Here is a 12,416-nt window from a genome sequence, read left to right as displayed (position 1 = left end):
GGTTTTCACTTCCCCAAAGAATTAAGTTGTCTCCTACAAACATGCACCAGCGTTTACACAATACGTGCACAAAGATTCACTCCTCGGATTCGTTTTAGTGGTGCATTTTTACTTTGAATCAACAGACATCTAAATAACGATCAAATTATGGGACTACTCATTGACAGCAGCGCCAAACCAACCATCAAGTGCAGCTGGTTTAAGTAAAAATGACATTTTTATAGTCAGGATTTAAAGCATGTTGTCAACAACAATCACATCTGCCTGATATATAATGTCCTGTCTATTTTAATTCACGTCTTTTAGTTATCAATATTTTGTATATACATAGATTTAACTACCAAAATGCATGTCATTTTCTAATATTAAAACATCAGGATGGATTTATATTTTCATCCGGAAATAATTAAGTTATTTTTCTCCTATGCTCTTTGACGTATTACGTACTGCATTGGCGTTTAGCTGCTTTAAGAGTCCTGATTTGGTCCTGTGAAATTATTAGCTTTTTATTCTTTCTTCAGATTTCTTCTGCTCTGCAGCTTTGGTTTGGCTGATAAATATATCTAACTGCAAACAAGATGACACTATTTCAATAAAAGGATCTTCAGTAAATCATCTGTAACTTCTCACTGTATGTTTTATGTATGTAACCAATGGAAAACAAGGCACAGAAAATGAGACAAGATGAACTTATATTGGAGAAAACAAAACAAAATACAGCAGTAAAGAGGATCACAAGCATGACCTAACTGCAGTGATTTCTCTTGGGTATTAGAATACCACAGTGTAGTAAGTTGCAAGAGGAAACCTCACTACTACATAAAGATAAAGGTTGTTTTCCAGAAGGGATCAAATTGTAAAGACAAAATAACAGCTGCACTTTGAATTGCAGTGCAGATAGTAGTCATTTGATTTAAAAAAAAGTGACAGCAGTGAATACAAACAGACCTTTTTCCTTTTTTTTTGTTGACCAAAATGTCAAATACAAATTCTCACATCCCCTAAATTCATCTTCTTGAGTGGTGGCAATAAAAGAAAAAGTAGCATGCTGTCCTGACGCTTCATTCAAATAAATAATAAAACAAATAAATAATAAATTGTTTTTCCACTCCGTAGCCACAGTTGACTTAGCTGAAGGGATCATCTGAGTCAAACAGTCCACATGGCACTAGAGATTTTGTCCACTATGCATGCATAGGACACCAGCCAGGCTCACCCTGATTGGTTAATGATTGGCGCACTATGGCAACAAAGTTTTCATTGGAGAAATCAAACACCCCAAGGCAGCAGACCCAGATAATTCACTACTCTTGATCAGGGCTGATGACTAGATGTTCAGCTACAATGTTAAAACCGGTACACTTAGAGGCAGGCCCTGTGGCAGTTGAAGGGGTTGGTTTCTGTGCATGAACATAACAATGAACAATGATATCCACACTGCAAATACAGTATCTACATGAAAGAACACTGAGGGGAAAGTAAAGACGATGCATCTTTCATAAACCTCTGAGACACTGTGAAAATGTTCTGCGTTGTGCTAAAAAAAAAAAATCTGACTAAGACAACATTATTTCCAGCAACCCAACGGATGCAAATAAAGGGCACGAGGTTGTGATGTAAAAATTTGGCATCTCTTAATGCAATTTGGCCGAATTGTCAATCACAAAAAAACAATAAATACCTAATAACTAGTCACTGCAAATTGATTCAAAATAAATTACACGCTTGCAAAAGGCAGCGCTGATCCTGAACTGGTCAACATCTTTAATAAACAGCCAGAAATTGTGATTTAAAACCCTCTGATAATATAAGGCAGTCCGATTTCTATCATGAATGACATCAATCCAGAGAAAGTTCAGAAGTGGCCAATCATAATGAATCTCTGGATTTCCTCTAATCTCAGCTGGCGGGGACTATTGAAGACATGAAAGGTAGGCGGAGGTTGAGGATCTTTCTTGTCTTTCAAACTTATTTCTTCCAATTAACATTTCTTTCAACACTGCACCTGGTGAAATCACTTTGAGAAAACCCCTAAAAATGAAGGTATCAAAAGGAGAAGCTGACAAGATGTGGGGCTCAGAGGTTTTTGTTTGTTTGTTACAAGTCCTTCTCGTCAGGTGTTCGTCATTTTGGTGGCAGCGTTGCATGCTGGTTGCCTTTTTGGAGATATCAGAGGGAGAGAGGAGGATTTTTCAGAGGTCATGACGGGATGGTATGGGGTCTGGAGCCAGTCAAAACCCAGAGCAGAACCAGCTGAAGGGCCACCATCAGCCAAAGTGAGGGGCTCAGGCCGGAGGCACCGCCACAGTCAGGGTCCTGCTCCTGGAGCCGAGAAGGGACGAAAAGAAGTGAAGTTACTGATTTTTTTTAAAGCCAACACACTGAAGAGTTTACAACTGACCGTTAACTAAACCCCTTCCCTGGATTTCAGATTGTCTTATGTTATCAAACACAAAGCACGTTTCTTCGCACACAGTGGTGTGCATGGAGCTGTAATAAGAGCGATACTATGCATCTGATACGTTTGGACAGTAGTGTATTTTTTCCTTTTTCTTTCAAAATCCAAAAACATTTGTTACATTAGATTGAGGGATTACGGGTCAAATCAAAATAAGACTCATTTATGACTTAAAACCAAATCAATTGAACTAATTGCAATACAAGAGTAATGTTGTATCTCTTTATTTTCAGGACCTTTACATGGATTATTGACTGTTCAGGACACTGATTTTTTTCCCAGGGACATGCATCTCAGGCTCATATCAATATTTTATTAATGTAGTCTTCAAGTGTATATATACTTAAGACCCTTTTGCAGGATTTTAAAGGTCAGCCGGAAACAATTTTTGACCAATTCTTGGAGTGAATTTTTATAAAGTCTGCTAGTGTCAGTTACCATTTCATCTTGCAATTTCTGATATTGCCGGCTAAAGATTGTTTGTATCTACTTCTGGCTGAAATCAAGGTCCCATTGTTTCAAAAATGACATGGATGATAATTTTGAGAAGATAACATTTATCATTGTAAACTGCATATGTTCTGTGTGACAGTGGAAAGCTTGACAGGTGTACGTGTTAGAAACATTAACTAAGAGGGGGTGAAGCTTTGCAAACGGTCAACCAGAACTATGCAGGGATCAAACGAGAGGTCAGAAAGTTTTTAAAAAAGCCTTGAAATGTCTTTTTTAAACTTCACTGGAAAACTTTGAGCCATCATGTCTGACCAAAACTGATCGGATACTCCCACTCTGTATATTCATCATCTGGTGAGGTACAAGGGAAAGAATGTCTTCCCTTGATACGTTTTTGGAGAGGGAAGGCGCTGAGAATCATTAAAGGAGACGCACAAACGTCTGGATGCAAATGAGAAGTGAGTGGTCTGTTTAAGCTAGCGTCTGGCTACATCAGTAATCAGATGTCAACAGATACAGACACAGGAGTCTATTGCCTGAGACTGACAATGATAGATGGGGAAAGATACAGAGAGCATGGCTTAAAGTTCAAAGTCAGGTGAGATGGAGAAAATGTTGGCGAGGGACAGAGAGAGACTGGGAGGTAAGTCGGTGGGGGGGAGACGAAGACAGATGGTGGTAGAACATAAGAGAGAGTGACAGGTGAGAAAGATAAGGGTGGGAAAACAATGGAAAAAGACACGAAGACGTGGAACAAAGCAGAAACAGTCAGAGATATAAAAAGAGGAGAACAAACAGAGAATAGAAACACCAGGAGAAAGAGTGTGAAAGTTAAGAGCCAAAGGCAGTAAGATTGAGTGTCAGATAATGATTGAAATAACAATGAAAGAGAAAGAAGTTAGCGGTATGGGACTGACCCGAGACAGCACATGAACAGTGGCAGCAGTAACATGAGCAGAGAGGAAGCCAATGGGGAGCCTGCGCTCCTTCGGCACATGGCCTCATCCTAACCATCAACAGCCAATCACAGAGCAGGAAACAGAGAAAACAGACAGAGAAAGAGAGAGAGAGAATCATGCAGCAAAAGGTCCACATAGTTAGCAAGAAGTTAGAAAGCAAGAAACTTAGTTTAGACAGTAGTAGTACAAGACATATGCATTCACTTGCGAGGCAAAAGTGTGAGAGAAGAGCTTGTGGGGGGATGTTTTAGTGTGTATGTGAGTGAGCAGGACAGTGCAGGCATAAGAGTTCATTCATAATGCTGACAGACACTGGAAAAAGACTATAGAGTGAAAACAAACAGAGCATTCAAGCGCAGAGGTTTCACACGCAGAGATTCTGTGCTGCTCATGAAAGTGTTTGTTTAGCTTAGTTATTCAAAGTCGAGCAACAACCAACTGTTGGTCTTCGCGTGGGAAATCTGCAAACATACAGCTTAAGAGGAGTTGCAACAAAACAAAATGAGAAATAACATGCACCATGTAAAGATATTAGTGATGGAAAGGTGCCATGGGTAGAATCTCTTCACTGAAATATTGTGTCCATATCAGGAGTGTAGCTAAAGGATGTTTGGCTCCGGCCAGTGAGATTCAGAGCTTAACTCCTTTTTTTTTTTTTTTTTTTTTTAAAAGACTGGCTGAAATCCATTCGTCCTTTTTTATTGGTCCCTAATATGTTGCTGTTGCTACTCCTTATTCTCAAGGTAAAATGTCAAAACAGATCAAATTGTTTCATCTGGGCTATAAATTTGGAAACCCACCCCCACCCAGTAACTTTGGGGGTAGGGTTGGATGTTATAAACTAACACTTATACATATTACCTTGATTGAATGCATTCTTTGCACAATATTTATTTTCGTTGGTTAATTTCTAATTATTTGTCCTGAATTATAACTTTGTCCAGATAAAGTTTGATTTGTGTGTTAAATTTCTGGTTTGCCGTCTTTCATTGTTATATATATTCTCTGTTTAAAGCTGTTCTAATCAATATTTCCATATCAATAATGGATCAAATCACTATGTTAAATGTGAAATTGGTTGATTGAAGTGAGGAACCACAGAGAATTATCACCTGACTGCAGTTCCACCGAGCTCTAAGGTCTTTCATAGCCCTGTCAGTCGTAGAAGTACTGACTCAAGCTCCGACCTGTAAACTGTAACCAGACCTATATTTTTCTTGGCGATGAACTCAAATGATTTTAGCAGCGCAACCCAAAAACAGTAGCCTCGGGACACGCCTTCATTTGAAAGGCTTTTCCCATTTCAGGCTGGATTTTCCGCAGATCTTCTTTAATTCTTGTGAGACTAATAAAGCAGCAATGGTCTCACTGTTTCGCGGCTTGAAACCCTACACAGAGCACCCTTTGGAATGAAATGCGTAGAGTTCAAACTGATCGCAAACAGAAGCAGTCCAGGGTCTGATGGAAGCAACTTACGTGTTCGTTGTTATCAAAACACACCGCGGGCCCTTTCCTGTAACGAGGATTCTGAGCCAGTTCACAGGGATTAGGACCTTCAGCTGGATGAGTAACGTCAGGAACATAACAATATGTTGTCCAAGTGATTGTGCGTAAGTAAAAGCACCAACACAGTCCTTTTTTCTTTCAGTAGACACTCTAATTACCCAATGGAAAATGATCATACAAAACAATTTGATTAATATGGGAAATTACAAAGATTTATCATATTACCGTCCAGATCAAACAGATAAATTAAAGTGAATTGTCTCCTTTTGGAACTCAAGCACATTGCTCAATACATCAATGATGTCATTTTTTCGAACATTGTGTTTTCCAAGGGATAAGTCTATAATTGACCACAGCCCTGTGTGTTTGATAGAGCATACTAGATTTGTTTGTAAGTTATCCAGCAGAAGCGTCCAACACACCGCCATCTGCTTTACAGACACAGCAGAGAGAAACCCCAGTGCAGACACATCTGTTGTTCCGGGTCCAAATTTTAAATGTCAGTTACTGTGGAAATGTTCACTCATCATCGTACGGCTGTGATAGGATTTAGTGGATGTAAGTGATGGGTATAGTGAGTAGCGAGGATAACGGATGATCAGCGTCGACCCGTGATTATCTTGTCAAAAACACAAACTTCTTCAAACATCTGTTCAATGAATCACATGTACATGGTCTGTGCCAGATGATGGCCGCGTTGGGTAAAAGGATACACTGCTGTTCATCCTGTTTTAACGGCTTGGTGTCACAGGAGGAGCAGGTGACTTTTGCATCAGCGATGATAAAGACCAGGTTCGTCTTGGGCAGCTTTTCAGCGTGGTAGAGTCTAGAGAGGAGCAGACACACAAGGAGACACGAGAGAGGTTGTAGACACATGGGCTGGAGTCCAGGAAAGATGGAGATAACATTTTGCCGTGCAATATCTAACCAGAAAGAAATGAAATGAAGACACTCATTTCGGCCTGCTGCTTTAAAATCGACATAAATAATCATTCCTCATACATGACTAAGCAACACTCCAGAAACCTAGTAATCTTGACAACAATGAGAAGCGTGCTGTGGTTCGCTCAATCAAGTCTCCAAATTGCTTTCATTCCTAAGGGGACACAGACCTGCTGTGCCACCCTGCTGTCCTCAAGGACCTCTACCAAAACCCACATGTCGCTGGTGCACAAATGATTTTCTCTGCTTTTTTTATGGCGGTCATTAAAAAGAAACGTATGTGCGGCTAATGTGCAGTAACGCTGCGCGGCATGCGGGCAGGCACTCCATTAGTCGGCACGAGGGGGCCTTAAAAATGGTGTACTTACACACACGTGTGCACAAATCACACACAGGAACATGCCAAGAAGGTGGTCCACGCTGGTGACTTGACTTCACCTTCATGGCATGTGAATTTTTACAGCCTTCTCTTAGTGCCACCTCTGGGGACTTCATTTGTGTCTCATGTATGCAAACGTATCAGTGCAAATCAGGAAGTGAGTGGACCTTAGCTACACCGTGAGTGTGTAGCTGAGAAGGAGTGGATTTTTTTTTTATACCTGGTGCAGTTTTCACAGTCGATTGTGCCTCTGAAAGACAGGTTGTTGGTCTCAAAGTAGTATTGAGTTTGCTCTGTGATGCAGACCTCTTTGAGCATGGCATCTGACACTTCATCATCCATCTCGGCTGTTGAAGTAAACACAAACACATTCATGTTCATTCATGTGAGCGGGGTCTTCGCTCTGACACATTGAACATTAAGGTGCAATAATGTCGAAAGATAATTGGCCGTAAAACCAAAACAATAAGCTGAACGACACTAATATGCCCCGTAATGCTGAGGGGAACTAAAACACAGTCTTTTGATCCATAGTTTATATAAAACATGTATTAGTGCAGCCTTAATAATCTCCATTTGTTAGAACCATAGATCTGTAAAAATTACGTATTTTTTGACTTTGCCAATACAATGACAAATCCATGCAAATATTGTATATACATATAGAATGCTTTAAGTTAGAGTTGGGTGTCTGACTCCTACACAAGGGCACACTAGATTTGATGACATGTGGTGCTTAAAAATCACATGCTGTAAATCAAAAAATGGCAATGGAAAATAACATCAACAAACTTATGAACAAACCAATGAACATCTTGTGCACACTTGAGCTCCTCTGAAGAAAAATGAATTTTCAACTGTTCCTATGAACAATGTTTAAACTAACTATGCTAACTATTTTTGGAGTGGGTAAAGTATTTCAACACAATTCATGATGAAGAAACAGTTTGAAAATAATGTGTTCAATATCTTTTAAGGCCTTGTCAAAGTAAAAAATGAACGCCCATTTAATTCCATAATGAGACCATTTAGACAGGCCTAGAGCTTGCTCAATATTGCAAACAAAACAAAACACTTAACACTCAATTATTTTCTCTTTGTCAAATTGACGGGAACTCACCTGCGTCCAGGAAATTTGGGAATGTGATGCTGACCAGTAACTGTTGCAGTATTGACCTAAGAGCAAAAAGCCAGGGATGAAGGATGTCTGGATTCATTGGAACATAATCCACAATAAATCATTTGTGTAAATGCTAACGCATCAATAAATCAAGGGAAGATTTTGTGGTATGCTGACTGTCCTGGGAACAATTCAGCTATTAAACAGATGCTATATGTCCATTTTGGAGAAACAAATCCTTGCCTGCTTTCCATTAGGATCTGAGTTTAAATACTGGCTTTTATAGTGTATATTTTTGTTATCAATCATTTTGGGGGAAGAATGGGCTGACACTAATGCCAACCATATAGAAAAAGTTCAGACTCACCAGGCTGCAGCAGTCGCAAACCATCCTAAATTCAAAATATCTGCAATTGTGGGCTGAGGGGGACAAATAAAACGAGTATTAATATCAGACACTTATTGTAAGTCGCTTTGGATAAAAGCTAAATGACTGTAATGTAATGTATCCGAGAAAGACCAAATCAAGTCTATAATCTTCAGAAGAATCATTTTAAACCTGTTGAACCAATCTGAACATCCTGCTTATGTTTACAGTGGCAGCAGACTGTCCAGTTTTGCCAGGCACAAAGCTGCAAAGGGCAGCCAGTCATTGTATTTTCTTCCCTCTCAGAGGAAATTAGAACACAATCATCCTCAGCAGATGCGCACATAAATATGTAAACAAAGGGCTAGTGAGAAAACAAAGTAGCAAACTCTGAATAACAGGCCCAACATGCTGCTTTGATTATGGTTAGCATGCGAGGGCCTTGTTTTGGTGAATGAGTGTTGCATCCTTTCTCTTGAGAAGTGAAGGCGTGTTGAGTCATCAAGGAGTCTTAACTAACCGTGTTAGAGGCATCACCGGCTGTTGACGGTGTCTTTGATCAGAAAATAATGGCAACTTTCATCTCACTTTGGCCACATCAGCGTGGCGTACACATTTGCGTTGCAAGTCGGGAAATCATGTGGTTTCAATTGTTAGTACAGGGGATTTTTGCATCTGTAAATACCTATGAATACCTTTAATCTCCCTCTTAGGTATCAGCTTATTACCACAATCTCTATTGACCTTTCAGCATCTAAGAGAAATTCATCAGCACCACAGACGGTTTGCATCGTTTCATCGCAAGTTGGACGTTTTGTAAGTGATGGAAAACAGTGCCTCTTTCTACATCACTTGGTGTGTTAGCCAAGCATGCTAGACCACCTAATCCTGTTACTGTTCCTGCAAACTCCCACTCTAACGCTTTCACCATACCCTCTGCTTCCCTTCTCATCGGCTCTATCCAGATTTATGGCTCCCTGGTGAGTGAACATTTGTGTGTGTTTGTGTGTGTGTGTGTGTGTGATCATTTGGAAGTGTGTCAGCAGGCAGGTATGGATACAAATGACTGTATGTGTACTTGTAGGGAAAATGAGTAAATGTAAATGTGTGGCTATCGAAATGTGTGATCATGCAAGTGCGGGTGTGCACACGTGGGTGGCTTTGTGTGTTTGTGTGTGTGTGTGTGTGTGCGTGTGGTAGTTTGTGTGTGAATGGTCTCTGGCTTATGTAACCCACCACGTAGACGGATCGCAGGCCTGCAGCCGCCTTGCTCTCTTTCTCAGGGTCACAGAGCGACTGGTAGTCGAAAGTCTTCTTAAAGGTGAACAGGGACGAGTTGACCAGGTTCACCATGAGGATCGGGTCGATCAAACCAAAGAAACGCCCAATCTAAGGACAGAGGAAGGATAATCAACATGTTTACTTTAAAGCAATTTTGTAGCATGGATCATAGATTGAAGAAATAGATGAAAATATTTAAATAACACAACTGCATATACACATGCCTGTACTTTTGTTCTTGGTGCCCTTAGGACTACAGGGCAACTTTGAGCCCCTTTTCTCCCAATATACATGGATTCTGTGCACTGTTACTATACTTCCAAAATCTGCTGTGTTGTAAGGTGGTTGTACACACATCTGTTTTGGAGTATGATCCATGTAATTACATATAATAATGAAGATCTTAGAATAACATTTTGACACAAGACCTGAGGAATTATGTAATTATTATGTTGGTCTTTTGGGGAAAGAGTCATATTTTGAGGTATCCATCATCTAACTTTGTAGCACAAAAACGAATAAGGGTATCCTTCAAGAGGATATTTGAGGTAGTGATTTTTAGTTTCCATCTGAAACAATGCTCACAAGTGGCTTAAAGTTCTGACCTACAATAAAATAAAAAATAAAAAAGTACAAGGTAATAATCTACTGTATCTCTTATTCCTTAATACAGTCAAGTAGACACAGATAAAGATACTAAACTTCATGAACACATATTTATGTACACCAGCTATTAAGCGTTTAATATAAATTACTACTAGTTTGTAAATTACTTTACAATTTCATAGCGAAACTTGTTTCAGTAATAAAGCTCAAAGCAACCTTTGAACCCTATGTATGTGATTTTCCTTTTTTTAAATGCTGATGTTACTGGTTGAGGTTTTCCTCAATACTTTTACATTTACAGAGCACTTAAACACATTTATACGATGAACCCACGATTGTTAAATCTATGTTGAACACAGGCACAAAAACAATTAAGAATGTTTATACATGTGCAGACAATGTTCCCAGTGAATTAACAGACACAGACAAAACACAAACTCAGTAAATCACATGCAACCCAGGGTGATGGACTTCAGTGTAATCTGATTAACTAAGTCCACCAGGCAGCCATAAATTTCCATGAAGAGGAAGTAGTTTGTCTTGGCAGGTGTGACATGACCGTGTGCAAGGGAGTGTTTAAGTACTTGTGTCCAGTAGGGAGTTTATACAGTAAGTAGTACTCATCTATGTATGTGTGTGTGTGTATGTGTGTGTGCGTGTGTGTGTGTGTTAAAGGCATGCATGTGTGTGCACGAGGAAATGCAAACTATCCTTTTTCCTTCCACTTTGTAAGGTCACCGTTAACAAGCCGTCCTCCACATATCCATTCCTCTTTCGTCTAACAGCCAAACGATATATAAATCTTCCAATCTATAAGGTAAAGGGAGCCCTCTCTCCTTTCCCTGTGCAGTAAAACAAATAATGAATTAACAGTCACCGCCCTGTTGGCTGCAGACTCCCCGAAGGTTTCGGCGAAAGAAAAGGAACGAAAGACATAAAGTGGGAGAGAAAGCGGGAAGCTTACAGAGAGAGAAACTCCTGCTCCTGTAGGAAATATGATTGAGGGCACACAGCCTTCTCCAAACAAGGCTTCAGGTCCCTGCCTGGGTTTAAGTGCTGCTGCCAAACTTCAGAGGGCCCCTGATTTATCCAGCGCACACCCAGGCCTGATTAAGAAGGAGCCGAGGCCCCATGAAAAAACATTTACTGAGACAACAGCAGGGACCCGCTATTATCCATTAGCATAGGGTTAGGTGAGCGAAGAAAAATTGTAAGCTTACTGTACATGTGTTTGTGTCTGTAAAGATGTAGATAATGAGCCTGAAAGTTCATCTTTAGTAATTGCAAAAAACAACAAAAACAACAATTTTGAAGGTTTGTATCAATGATCAGCCCTTCATAAAGCGTGCCTAATTTGAAAGAGTTTGGTCTTTAGTTTTGTGAGTGAGAGTAAAATGCAGATGCCCACCTGATCAATATGTTCGTCTCGATTGGACATCACCAGGAAGCCCCCATCATCCAGAATGACACAGTCTACGTACTGGAATCACATAGACATTAAACCAATGTTGCGTGCTCATGACTCTTAATTATAAATAATAGCCTGTAACTTGCAATATGAAATTAAACCCCTACCACATCGTTACGCTGACAGCCACAGATCTCATCATTGCACTGAAAAAAGCAGAAGAGCAGAAAAGGTAATAAAAAGTAATAATCTGGATCAAATGTGTGTGATTGTGCGTATGTGTCATGGAGATAGAACCCACTCACATTGATCTTCTGTGTGGTGTTGATGAAGCTCGCCATCCAGGCCTGGATGTCCAGCTTCACACCGACCACTGGGATCAAACACAAAAAACAGACATCCTAGATCATGTTGGACCTCTGTGTCAACTTTACTCTCTGAACTTCCAAAATGCAAACTTGGCCAGGGATCACAGGAGATCAGACAATTTATGTGTGGTTTGTGTGTGTGTGTGTGTGTGTGTGTGTGTGTGTGTGTGTGTGTGTGTGTGTGTGTGTGTGTGTGTGTGTGTGTATGTGTGTATGTGAGAGAGAGGGAGTGTGTGTGTGTGTGTGTGTCAGAAGATATACAGTAAAAGGCATTATTAGGGTTAAGACTATAGGGTTGCAAATATAGGTGTGTAAATATAGCATACAGCTGTAGGTGTGAATGTGTTTAGTGAATGTGGCAGAACGAGAGAGACAACTTGAGAAATTAGAAGTTTAAATGTGTAAAAACACTTCTGTCGGTGTGTCCTTACCAGCCGGTTTGAGTATGATACCATCAATGTCAACGTTTACTGCTCTGCTCACCAAAATGGATTCCTCACTTGCTGCGAGAGGAAAAATAACAATGTATATCTGTATACATTGAGTCACAGCAAAACACACCTGACACA

At 40.0% G+C, this 12,416-nt stretch overlaps 1 protein-coding gene across 1 annotated transcript in view; it reads right to left on the bottom strand.

Moving 5' to 3' along the window:
* Positions 1-679: 679 nt before the first annotated feature.
* The window catches only part of LOC129112268 (voltage-dependent calcium channel subunit alpha-2/delta-1-like), an 82,036-nt gene continuing 70,299 nt past the window's right edge, over positions 680-12,416 (bottom strand). Inside the window, exons 28-38 of the mRNA XM_054624294.1 lie at positions 12,279-12,350; positions 11,785-11,852; positions 11,647-11,685; positions 11,480-11,551; positions 9,421-9,573; positions 8,185-8,237; positions 7,818-7,873; positions 6,918-7,044; positions 6,090-6,202; positions 5,347-5,429; positions 680-2,322 (exon numbers count right to left, since the gene is read on the bottom strand). Coding sequence (XP_054480269.1) covers positions 2,200-2,322; positions 5,347-5,429; positions 6,090-6,202; positions 6,918-7,044; positions 7,818-7,873; positions 8,185-8,237; positions 9,421-9,573; positions 11,480-11,551; positions 11,647-11,685; positions 11,785-11,852; positions 12,279-12,350 — 959 coding nt within the window. The 3' untranslated portion in view covers positions 680-2,199. The remainder of the gene's footprint in view (positions 2,323-5,346; positions 5,430-6,089; positions 6,203-6,917; positions 7,045-7,817; positions 7,874-8,184; positions 8,238-9,420; positions 9,574-11,479; positions 11,552-11,646; positions 11,686-11,784; positions 11,853-12,278; positions 12,351-12,416) is intronic.

This window comes from Anoplopoma fimbria, chromosome 23, assembly GCF_027596085.1.
Source record: "Anoplopoma fimbria isolate UVic2021 breed Golden Eagle Sablefish chromosome 23, Afim_UVic_2022, whole genome shotgun sequence".
Taxonomy (NCBI): Eukaryota; Metazoa; Chordata; class Actinopteri; order Perciformes; family Anoplopomatidae; genus Anoplopoma; species Anoplopoma fimbria.
The sequence above is the reverse complement of the archived record's forward strand: the minus strand, read 5'-3'. Positions and strand labels throughout refer to the sequence as shown.